Here is a 12,278-nt window from a genome sequence, read left to right as displayed (position 1 = left end):
AAACAATATATATGACATGAGTAAACAAGTGAATCATAAAGCAAAGACTTTTCATGAATAGCACTTCAAGACAAGCATCAATAAGTCTTGCATAAAAGTTAACTCATAAAGCAATAATTCATAGTAAAGGTATTGAAGCAACACAAAGGAAGATGAAGTTTCAGCGGTTGCTTTCAACTTGTAACATGTATATCTCATGGATAGTTGTCAACATAGAGTAATATAATAAGTGCAATATGCAAGTATGTAGGAATCAATGCACAGTTCACACAAGTGTTTGCTTCTTGAGGTGGAGAGAAATAGGTGAACTGACTCAACATAAAAGTAAAAGAATGGTCCTCCATAGAGGAAAAGCATCGATTGCTATATTTGTGCTAGAGCTTTGATTTTGAAAACATAAAGAGAGCATAAAAATAAAGTTTTGAGAGGTGTATGTTGTTGTCAACGAATGGTAGCGGGTACTCTAACACCCTTGCCAGACAAACCTTCAAAGAGCGGCTCCCATTTTATTTTATTTTTGGATGGCACTCCTTCCAACCTTTCTTTCACAAACCATGGCTGACCGAATCCTCGGGTGCCTGCCAACAATCTCATACCATGAAGGAGTGCCTTTTTATTTTAGTTTTATTATGATGACACTCCTCCCAACCTTTGCTTACACAAGCCATGGCTAACCGAATCCTTCGGGTGCCGTCCAACAATCACATACCATGGAGGAGTGTCTATTTTTGTTAATTAATTTGGGACTCGGGAATCCCATTGCCGGCTCTTTTTGCAAAATTATTGGATAAGCGGATGAAGCCACTAGTCCATTGGTGAAAGTTGCCCAACAAGATTGAAAGATAAACACCACATACTTCCTCATGAGCTATAAAACATTGACACAAATCAGAGGTGATAAATTTTGAATTGTTTAAAGGTAGCACTCAAGCAATTTACTTTGGAATGGCAGGAAATACCATGTAGTAGGTAGGTATGGTGGACACAAATGGCATAGTGTTGTTTGGCTCAAGTATTTTGGATGCATGAGAAGTATTCCCTCTCGATACAAGGTTTAGGCTAGCAAGGTTATTTGAAACAAACACAAGGATGAACCGGTGCAGCAAAACTCACATAAAAGACATATTGAAAACATTATAAGACTCTACACCGTCTTCCTTGTTGTTCAAACTCAATACTAGAAATTATCTAGACCTTAGAGAGACCAATTATGCAAACCAAATTTTAGCAAGCTCTATGTATTTCTTCATTAATAGGTGCAAAGCATATGATGCAAGAGCTTAATCATGAGCACAACAATTGCCAAGTATCACATTACCCAAGACATTATAGCAATTACTACATGTATTATTTTCCAATTCCAACCATATAACAATTAACGAAGCAGTTTCAACCTTCGCCATGAATATTATGAGCTAAGAACACATGTGTTCATATGAAACCAGCGGAGCGTGTCTCTCTCCCACACAAGCATTTATTCAAACAAAAACAAAAACAAGAAACATACAGACGCTCCAAGTAAAGTGCATAAGATGTGACGGAATAAAAATATAGTTTCAGGGGAGGAACCTGATAATGTTGTCGATGAAGAAGGGGATGCCTTGGGCATCCCCAAGCTTAGACGCTTGAGTCTTCTTAGAATATGCAGGGGTGAACCACCGGGGCATCCCCAAGCTTAGAGCTTTCACTCTCCTTGATCATGTTGCATCATACTCCTCTCTTGATCCTTGAAAACTTCCTCCACACCAAACTCGAAACAACTCATTAGAGGGTTAGTGCACAATATAAATTGACATATTCAGAGGTGACACAATCATTCTTAACACTTCTGGACATTGCATAATGCTACTGGACATTAGTGGATCAAAGAAATTCATCCAACATAGCGAAAGAGGCAATGCGAAATAAAAGGCAGAATCTGTCAAAACAGAACAGTTCGTATTGACGAATTTTAAAATGGCACCAGACTTGCTCAAATGAAAATGCTCAAATTGAATGAAAGTTGCGTACATATCTGAGGATCATGCACGTAAATTGGCTTAATTTTCTGAGCTACCTACAGGGAGGTAGACCCAGATTCGTGACAGCAAAGAAATCTGGAACTGCGCAGTAATCCAAATCTAGTACTTACTTTACTATCAAAGACTTTACTTGGCACAACAAAACACAAAACTAAGATAAGGAGAGGTTGCTACAGTAGTAAACAACTTCCAAGACACAAATATAAAACAAAGTACTGTAGCAAAATAACACATGGGTTATCTCCCAAGAAGTTCTTTCTTTATAGCCATTAAGATGGGCTCAGTAGTTTTAATGATGCACTCGCAAGAAATAGTATTTGAAGCAAAAGAGAGCATCATGAGGCAAATTCAAAACACATTTAAGTCTAACATGCTTCCTATGCATAGGAATCTTGTAAATAAACAAGTTCATGAAGAGCAAAGTAACAAGCATAGGAAGATAAAACAAGTGTAGCTTGAAAAATTTCAGCACATAGAGAGGTGTTTTAGTAACATGAAAATTTCTACAACCATATTTTCCTCTCTCATAATAACTTTCAGTAGCAACATTAGCAAACTCAACAATATAACTATCACATAAAGCATTCTTACCATGAGTCTCATGCATAAAATTATTACTCTCCACATAGGCATAATCAATTTTATTAGTAATAGTGGGAGCAAATTCAACAAAGTAGCTATCAAATATAGGAGGCATATTGTAATCATAATCAAATTTACTCTCCATAACAGGCGGCACTAAAAGACCAGTATCATTATAATCATCATATATGGGAGGCAAAGTATCATCAAAGAAAATTTTCTCCTCAATGCTTGGGGGACTAAAAAGATCATGCTCATCAAAACCAGCTTCCCCAAGCTTAGAATTTTCCATATCATTAGCAACAATGGTGTTCAAAGTGTTCATACTAATATCATTGCTACTAGCATGCAAATAAGGTTCCATAGGTTTTTTAATTTTCGCATTAAACCATTCATGTCTTGACTCAGGAAATAGTACAAAGAGCTCACAGATGTTTTCCATTATGCCTTACTAGTGTAAAACAAGAAACAAAAAGATGCAATTGCAGGATCTAAAGGAAATAGCTTCGAGCACAAACACAATGGCGCCAGAAAAGTACTTTACCTGGAACCGGAGTATGAGTGCCTTTTACCTTTCCTCCCCGGCAACGGCGCCAGAAAAGTAGCTTGATGTCTACGTTCCCCCTCCTTTCCTCAGAGACGGTGTTGGGCCTCCAAGAGCGAGAGGTTTGTAGAACGACAAGTTTTCCCTTAAGTGGATCACCCAAGGTTTATCGAACTCGGGGAGGAAGAGGTCAAAGATATCCCTCTCATGCAACCCCGCAACCACAAAGCAAGAAGTCTCTTGTGTCCCCAACACACCTAATAGGTGCACTAGTTCAACGAAGAGATAGTGAAATACGGGTGGTATGAATATATATGAGCGATAGCAACGGTGCCGAGAAAATAGCTTGCTGGCGTGTAGTTGATGGTGGTAGTATTGCAGCAGTAGTAACGCAGAAACGATAAACAAGCAGTAGTAACGCAGCAGTAGTAAACAAGTAGCGATAGCAGTATTTAGGAGCAAGGCCTAGGGATTACACTTTCACTAGTGGACACTCTCAACATTGATCACATAGCGGAATAGATAAATGCATACTCTACACTTTTGTTGGATGATGAACACATTGCGTAGGATTACACGAACCCTCAATGCCGGAGTTAACAAGCTCCACAATAATGCTCATGTTTAAGTAACCTTTAGTGTAAGATAGATCAAAAGACTAAACCAAGTACTAGCATAGCATGCACACTGTCACCTTCATGCATATGTAGGAGGAATAGATCACATCAATATTATCATAGCAATAGTTAACTTCGCAATCTACAAGAGATCATGATCATAGCATAAACCAAGTACTAACACGGTGCACACACTGTTACCTTTACACACGTGCAGGAGGAATAGAACTACTTTAATAACTTTGCTAGAGTAGCACATAGATAAATTGTGATACAAACTCATATGAATCTCAATCATGTAAAGCAGCTCATGAGATCATTGTATTGAAGTACATGGAGAGAGATTAACCACATAGCTACGGTGACGGCCGAGCCTCGATGGAGAACTACTCCCTCCTCATGGGAGCAGCAGCGGTGATGAAGATGGCGGTGGAGATGGCAGCGGTGTCAATGGAGGAGCCTTCCGGGGGCACTTCCCCGCTCCGACAGCGTGCCGGAACAGAGACTCCTGTCCCCCAGATCTTGGCGTCGCGATGGCGGCGGCTCTGGAAGGTTTCTGTGGTTTTCGTCGAACGTCTCAGGGTTTTCGCGACGGAGGCTTTATATAGGCGAAGAGGCGGCGCAGGAGGGTCGAAGGGGTGCCCACACCATAGGGTGGCGCGGGCCCCCCCTGGCCGCGCCGGCCTAGGGTTTGGTGGGCCTGTGCCCCCTCCCTGGTGGTTCTCGTGTGTTCTGGATGCTTCCGGTGAAAATAGGAACCTGGGTGTTGATTTCGTCCAATTCCGAGAATATTTCGTTACTAGGATTTACGAAACCAAAAAGCAATGAGAAAACAGGAACTGGCACTTCGGCATCTTGTTAATAGGTTAGTTCCAGAAAATGCACGAATATGACATAAAGTGTGCATAAAACATGTAGATAATATCAATAATGTGGCATGGAACATAAGAAATTATCGATACGTCGGAGACGTATCAAGGTCCCGGAGCCTGAGGGTGAGGCATTTGGTATGGATTTTAAGGCAACAGTTTTGGAGAGAGATGGGTCGGAAGTTGTCTGGCTTGTTGGCCCCTTCTTTTTTAGGAAGGAGGACAATGTAGGACTTGTTGATGGCCCTAAGGTCCGAAGTGAGAGCGTGGAAGCTGGAGAGGGAATCGAAGAGGGCAGGGCTGACCATGTTCCAGTTCCGCTTGAAGAAAGCAGGTCCAAAGCCATCAGGCCCTGGACTAGAGTTGTCGTTCATGGTGAAAAGGGAAGTCCGGATCTCTTCGAGGGAGAAAGGTCGGGCCAGGGTAGAAGCTTGAGAAGGTGTGAGGGAGGTGGAGGTAAGAAGCGAAGCCAGGTCAAGCTGATCTTGAGTGGCCACGGGGGCTCCCAGGAGATTTTTGTAAAAATCATGGAGAATAACGGCTTTAGCTTGATGGGAGAAGGCGATACTCCGTTTCCTTCTTCTTCTCCCTCTACCTACTACCGTAACTCCGGCAGCTGCTAGAATCGCGCGAGCGCGCGGCGGAGCACCTGGGCGAGGAGGCTGGGGGCGCTGAGGTGGGGCAGGTGGCCCTCCGTCGCCAGCGGCTCGATGGTGGTTCGCCCGCCCAGGTGCGCCTTGAGGTAGGCGGCGACGGACGCCGGCACGGAGACGTCGCGGGTGGTCTGCACCACGACGCAGGGCGCCTGCACCATGCCCAGCACGCCGCGGAGGTCCGTCTTGAACACGCTCTGGCACACGTGCAGCGAGATGTCGGGCCGCATGTTGAACAGCGTGCGGCTGAACTGCACCGCCGCCGGCACGTCCGCGCCCACCGCCAGCGGCGCGTACCCGGTCGCCCACGCCGCGTAGTTGGCCGACATCGCGTCGAACACCTGCTGGATCTCCTCCAGCTCGAACCCGCCGTGGTAGTCGCTGTCGTTCAGGAACCTGTTCATACATATCCGTCGGTCCTTCAGTGACCTTCGATCGACGGTTCGACATCGGTGGCTGGCGTGAAAGAAAAGAATTTGCACGCACCTGGGCGAGCAGCCGATGAGGACGAGCTTGGCGAAGAGGTCGGGGCGGCGGATGGCGGCGGATGGCGCTCGCCGCTGCCCACCACGCGCACGTTCAGGATCTGGAGCAGCTTCGCGCCGCTCGGAGCGCCACCGCCAACCATCTTCTTCTTCTCGCCGGACCCGGACGCAGGGGGCGAGCTGCTGCTGCTGGGGCTGAGCGTGTTGGTCGACCGGAGCATGAGACAGACTACCGAGGGATGCCGGGTTCCTTGGCTTTGCACAGCACAGGGGCGTGCCGCTCTTTATATACTGGCACCAGGGCAGACCATGGTGGTGGTGGTCTTGGCTCGAGCTCTCTCTCTCTCTCTCTCTCCCTGCTTCTCGCTGATTTGATTTGGGATCTCTATCTATCTCTCTCCTCTGCTTTATTCCCCTCTCTCCCTCTCTGCTTCCCTCTGATTTCTTTCTTGGGTTTGGTTTGAGTTCTGTTTTGTTTCCGTTCTGCTCCTCGAGGTGTGATGATGTGCCCAATTATCCAACCCACACCGGATAAAAAGAAACAAGTGGCACCTACTCCCTCCGTGCAGAAATGTAAGACGTCGGCGGTTTCACGGCCAAATTTCGTTACGCTACGTAATCTTTGGACTTTCCCATTTTACCCCTCCGCACTCGCACTGCGCTGTCGCTTCACTCGCTCCTCCCATGGCCACCGACCGCACACAGCGCAGCCGCAGTCGCTCTCCACACGCCGCTGCCAGGCACCCACACGGCGCGCTCTATGCCGCCGCCGTGCCGTCCCCGCCCACGCCGCCTCGCTCAATCTCCGCCTCTCCCTAAAGGGCTGGAGGATTCCGTCCGCTCAAGATCGTATTTTTCGTCGGTGCCCCAAGATCTGTGAGCAGTGGTGCCCGATCTGTCGATGCTGGAGGCTGTGGCCACGAGATCCAGCCAACCGCCGGCGCTGGAACTCCTCCACACTTCTCTGCGTCGAGCTACAAAGCCCAGGAGGTGACGAGGTGACGAGGTGGAGGGCGGCATGGTGGTGTGGAGGTAGCCGGGGCCGGGGGGTCACGGTCGGCCCCGCCAAGCTCGAGGGCCTGCCGGCCGCCTGGTCCGCGCCCGCCGTCGCCGCCGTCAAGGTCAAGTCACCGCTTCTGCGTCACCGGAGAGCCAAACGACAAACCCGCCCACGCCGCGCCACCAACTCCTCCGGCCATGTCGGTGGAGACGGAGCGGAGCTCCACGGAGTCCTCCGCCGCCTCGGGGCTCGACTTCGAGGACACCGCGCTCACCCTGCGCCTCCCGGGCTCCGACCCCGACCGCAAGCGCGCATCCACATCCGACCCCGACTGCCCCTCCCCCACCGCCGCCGACTCGCCGCCTTCACCCAAGTATGTTCCTCGCTCCGTCAGAAATCCGCCTTGCTCGTTTTCAGGAGCTGACACCACTCGGTTGGTTAATCTCGCTGTGCAGGGCGCAGGTGGTGACCTGGCGCCGGTGGCGCGCTCTCGCAGATGCTCACTGGGAGGTGCGGCGGACGCGGGGTCACCGCCGTCCTGCCCGTCGGCAGGGACGGCAGGCCCGACCGCGGCGTCTTCTTCTCCATCCTATACGTGAGTGCTCATGCTTCTTGCTTCTAGCTTGATGCAGAAAGCTGCCGTTTTATGCATGATTTCGTTCCCATACAATTGCTGCCGATTTCCCAAGAAACAATTTTAACACTGCGTCCAAATTAACTCTCTAATCTTATGTAAGTTGTTCAATTAAGTTGATCCATGCTCTGTAAACATGCTTAGCCAGTGGTTCCAAATTAATGTTCTAATATCAGTGATAGCGTTGATGAGCTATATTATTACATCGGGTCGGGGTAAGGCCTGGACAGAATTTCTTGTAAATTGCAAGACTGCGACCGTCTTTTCCATCCTACTAGAACGATTCAGGTCAATGCATAGCTTTTGGCCAACTAGCGGTCAGCAATCCAGCATTTCTTTGCCCTTTGAAGGACATACTCCTGATGGAGAATAGCTCCATCTTTTGCATCCTGTGGTCAATTTGTGTATTATTACTATGATCATGTTTTGGCGAATACTCCAAGTACAGTAGATTTTATACTCCTTTTCATGGAACTTTTTTTTCCCTGAAACTCATTTTCGTTTGGCTGCTGTTTCAGAACAGTATTCTCTTTAGGGAGAGTAGCTACTCCTGCACAGTAGGAGTGTACCAATACTTGATCCTTAAAAAACATTACAACAATAGTTAACTGAATTAACAAACATTACTCCTTGATTGCTTGGTGTCATTGTCACTAAGAATAACCCTGGCTGAGGTTCCTCAATTATTTCAAGTTTACAATCTGACAACACCAATAAGTAGAAGTAGTTTGTGTAACAACAACAACAGTACAGTAGCATGAGCAGTAGTTTGTGTAACAACAACAATACAGTAGCATTACAGTAATGTACTCCAGTAGCTTGCATTTTCTGGTGTCAATGGTTGAAGATCAATAGGTACAAATTCCAGTAGCGTTCCACTGCTTGCTTGCAACAAATTCAGTTAACAAATTCCTGTAGCTTGCTTCCACTTCTGATGTAGCTACTTGTGCTTGTGCTTGTTTGTTCTTGTGTTGCTTACGCTTTTTGCTTGTGCTTGCTTCTGCTGTAGGTATTTCTTCTTGATCTCCTTCTGCATGATTTCCTTCTTTTCTCTTGCGCTTGCTAGATTGATTGCTTGCTTCTTCTCTTGCTTTCTTTGCTCTTGCTTTTTTTGCTTCTTCTTTTTTTCGAGCTTCTTCTTGCTTTTCTTCTTCTCTTGCTTTCTTTGCTTCTTCTCTTGCTTTTTTTGCTTCTTCTTTTTTTCGAGCTTCTTCTTGCTTTTCTTCTTCTCTTGCTTTCTTCGATTCTTCTCTTGCTTTCTTTGCTTCTTCTTTCTTTCGAGCTTCCTCTTGCTTTTCTTCTTCTCTTGCTTTCTTTGCTTCTTCTTTTTTTCGAGCTTCTTCTTGCTTTTCTTCTTCTCTTTTGTTTTTTATTCATTTGGTTTCTTGCGTGCGTGACAAACCAGTAGCATAGCGCCAGAGGTGACAGTATGTTTCACTGTGGAAAATTACATTGACTCGCCGCGGTGCTTAACATCGATGTCTTCTTTATTGGATGTATATTTATAGGCTGTATATAGATCAAGACTACAGTTGTATGCATATATAACACTGTGATTTTTGGTACTACCTTAGTTATAAAATAAGTGTGTATCTACGTATATTTTTGTTATAGAAGATATATCCGTACCTACAGAAAGTTGAGACATTAAGATTAAGATAAAGGGATACTACATTAAGGTTAGTGCCAAGCTCTTGGTTATTAGTAAAGTGAGGATAAATTTTGTAATTCTTCGATTAAGTTCTTTTTTTTTCCTATTTCCAATGGTTGAATGTAGAAGTTACGTGTCTTCAACAAGTTACATCTTCTTGCAAAGTGGTCCTGACTTGGTTTGAGCCACTTGTTTGTGAAAGTAAATAAGGGATCATTTGATTTGTAGGATTCTCAAAATGCAGAAACATGAGAATCGTCAGGCCCAGCCCCACGGTTTCAGGGGCCGGGATGAGGCTAGAAGTTGGGGGCCCTTAGCATAAACAAATGCTTTTTAAGTATATTATGCCTTAAAAAATGCTATCCGAGGTATTTTAACATATTATGTCTTAAAAACTAGAATTTGAGTCACTGAATTGGCATGTCCATCTGAATTCTATAGAATTAGAAAACTACAGGATTTTGAGTAGTGTGAGATTGCATAGGAAAACCAAAAAAAATATAAAAATAAGTTGGAGTGCATGGAAATTTCCTTTAAACTAGAGTGCAAAGGAATTCTTTGAAGGATTTCCCAAGGATTGTATTCCTTTGAATCAAAAGACGGTTATATGAATAATCCTAAGGATTCGAATCCTACAAAAATCCTACACGTTTCCTTTGAATCAAACAAGCCTAAATGGTTCTTCGATTCATAGAAAGGATAGAGGAGAAATATAGGCCCTATGTTCAGTATCATAGTAATCATCGAGAAGCCACATCATCTATATTTTTTAAACAATAAGACATTAAACTATTTTGCTAGCATGGACCAACACAACTATCATTGAATTACTGGTTCTAAGCAAATATGAGACATTTCTTTCATACCAATTCATCGCATACAAATTCATATGGGAGTATTGTATCATACCATACATAGATACCACAAAAAATCTATGTTTACATATGCACAATTCTGCATCTAAATATTATGAACAAATGACGAACAACAATGTTCCCAAATGATTACATATTCATATATACATATTAATCACCCCACATGATTTCAATTTTCCATGAAAAAAATTGAGTCTATAAAAAACTAGGGTTTCACCTAATCTTACACAAACAGGATTAATTTGATGGATTTTTTTAGATGAAAAGGAGGGGATCGGAGGAGATTACCTTGAGGGAGATGTTGGTACGAATTCCACTGACAAATCTGACAAATCTAGGCGATTTTGATATGGATTTGAATTTGGGGAGAGAAAGGAGCCATCGGATTGGGGTAGAGGAAGGGCAACGCGCTACCAGTTCTAACCTTGGTCAAGCAAGGTCGGGCTCGCGTGGTCTACATGTAACATGAGTGTACCGTCGATGGAAGCGGAGGTACACCCCATTGTATAGCAACTATGCGAGCGACCCTACTTAACCATGTGTGAGGCCCGGGCTAGCCTCACACCTAGTAGCGCATATCAAAATGGCGCCTCACAGCCTAGCATAGGGTCTTTGACATCGGCGCTACCTAAAAGGGGCTAGAGTAGTTTTTTATGCAAGTTCATTTTGTGAATTAGTTACGCGTAGAGGTTTTTTTTTTTTTGAACGAAAGATGGGTCTCGAAGGACCCAGAGCTGCAGTCTTATATTACCGTCGGTGGATACAGTTTACAAACAGGACCCTGAGAATAAAACAACAAAACAGCACAGTCCTTGACAGTTACACAAAGAACCCTGGAACCAGAATAGGAAAAGCAATCGAATCCAACGTCCTCTCCACCGATGCTGTGCCACCATCGCCGGCCGCCTTGACTCCGCCGGGGACGAACCACTTGACGGAGAGAAGCCACTGATTCCGACGGGAAGCTCTTGAGGGGACCTCTGTAATAGAGGTTGAAGAAGACGCCATCTTGGCGCTCATACGGGCCGCCATATCGGCCGAAGGTCGCAAAGGCAATCAAGGCCACTGCGTGATCCGCTCGTTGTTGCAGCGAACACCGGAGCCACCACCCTGCCGACGCCCAAGAAAGCTTGCTGCTTCGCCTCCTCCCCTCGCCTCCACGGCCGGCCAGAGGAGGATCCACCGCACAGCGCCTCAGCATCACAAGATAGTCGCCACGGTCACCCCGTCGAGTGTCTGCAGAAGAACAAGGTAAGATGGCCTGCGTCCTCCCCTCGCCACCACGCCAGGCCAGAGGATGCCCATCCACACCGCTGCTCTCCCACAAGACACAACAGCCAAACTCGATCTTATTTGGTGGAACGGCAAGCTTCACTTCCATATTCCCCTTCAACCACAGAAGCAGGAAAACGAAAAAGAAGAACCCTAGACTCCGGATCTGATCAGGATCTGAAGACCCGCTCCCAACTAGGGGCAAACAGCCCAAACGCGGCATAAAGCCGAAACTCATCAACAACAATAACAGAAACTAAACCTAGCTACTCCGGCGCTCCTCCAGACCAAACTCCAACCGGCTATTCCGGAGGAGAGGCCACAGAGAGCCCCACGTAGAGGTTAATTTTGTCATTTTGACATCTCCTCTATCCTCTCCACATCCGCTTCACGGAATCCTCTCCTCCTCCCGTCCCTTTCTCGTTTTATTTTCCCCGACGTCCAGCTGAGAAGAAAGAATAAAACGAGCCTCGTGCCGCCGTCGATTCGGGATCGCTACACGATTTAGGCTTTGGCTCTTAGCTGAAACCGGCGTTTGGACAGTGGCTATGCTCTTGCATAAGCAGGAAGCTAGGCTGCGCAGGTTGCCAAGATTGCTTTGATTAGTAAGAGCATCTCCAACAGGCGCGCTAAAAGTTCCGCGCGGCAAAAAAACCGCCTGCTCGGCGCGCGCGGGCGCTCGCGCGCAGCTCCAGCGGACGCGGGAAAAAAGCGCGCGCGCTAAAAAGTTTGCCGCGCGTCTGCGTTTGCGCTATCCCGCGCGGGAAATCTGCCGCGTCCGCTGCCGCGCGCGCTATATAGACGACATGCGCGAAGCGTCAACTGACACTCCTCCCACGCGTCTTCATCCCGCGCCTCTCTCTCTCCCCGCCGCTCTCCCTCCCGCGCCGCTCCACCTCCGACCGTTCCGCCTCGACGCGAAGATGCCGCCGCGCGCGCCGCCCATCCTCCGGCTACCACGGCGTCGCGTGCGGCCGAGCGGCCGGTCGACGCGGAGATCCGCTCCGGCGAGGAGCGGATCCGTCTCGGCACCTTCGACACGGCGCACGAGGCGGCGCGCGCCTACGACGCCGTC

General features: G+C 46.8%; 2 protein-coding genes across 2 annotated transcripts; one reads left to right on the top strand and one right to left on the bottom strand.

Moving 5' to 3' along the window:
- Positions 1-3,852: 3,852 nt before the first annotated feature.
- On the bottom strand, positions 3,853-6,457 carry LOC139830257 (strigolactone esterase D14-like). Its single transcript, XM_071818266.1, has 3 exons — positions 6,413-6,457; positions 5,773-5,966; positions 3,853-5,682 (listed from the first exon to the last, which is right to left on the bottom strand). The coding sequence occupies exons 1-3, from the start codon at positions 6,455-6,457 to the stop codon at positions 5,253-5,255; spliced, it is 669 nt and encodes a 222-aa protein (XP_071674367.1). The 3' UTR covers positions 3,853-5,252.
- LOC127296619 (auxin-responsive protein IAA1) lies at positions 6,382-9,075 on the top strand. The gene is made up of 2 exons (XM_051326790.2): positions 6,382-7,144; positions 7,227-9,075. Exons 1-2 carry the CDS (start codon positions 6,969-6,971, stop codon positions 7,396-7,398), a joined length of 348 nt encoding a protein of 115 aa, XP_051182750.1. The 5' UTR covers positions 6,382-6,968; the 3' UTR covers positions 7,399-9,075.
- The last annotated feature ends 3,203 nt before the right edge of the window (positions 9,076-12,278 follow it).

This window comes from Lolium perenne, chromosome 4, assembly GCF_019359855.2.
Source record: "Lolium perenne isolate Kyuss_39 chromosome 4, Kyuss_2.0, whole genome shotgun sequence".
Classification (NCBI taxonomy): domain Eukaryota; kingdom Viridiplantae; phylum Streptophyta; class Magnoliopsida; order Poales; family Poaceae; genus Lolium; species Lolium perenne.
Note: the sequence above shows the minus strand (reverse complement) of the source record. Positions and strands in the feature narration are given on the sequence as shown.

Excerpts from the sequence above, each read along its gene's own strand:
- LOC139830257 (XM_071818266.1), bottom strand. The coding sequence starts at position 6,457 with ATGGGAGGAGCGAGTGAAGCGACAGCGCAGTGCGAGTGCGGAGGG. Across the intron at positions 5,967-6,412 it reads CGCAGTGCGAGTGCGGAGGG|CCCCAGCAGCAGCAGCTCGC; the intron begins GTAAAATGGGAA and ends CAACACGCTCAG. Across the intron at positions 5,683-5,772 it reads CTCATCGGCTGCTCGCCCAG|GTTCCTGAACGACAGCGACT; the intron begins GTGCGTGCAAAT and ends ATGTATGAACAG.
- LOC127296619 (XM_051326790.2), top strand. The coding sequence starts at position 6,969 with ATGTCGGTGGAGACGGAGCGGAGCTCCACGGAGTCCTCCGCCGCCTCG. Across the intron at positions 7,145-7,226 it reads GACTCGCCGCCTTCACCCAA|GGCGCAGGTGGTGACCTGGC; the intron begins GTATGTTCCTCG and ends CTCGCTGTGCAG.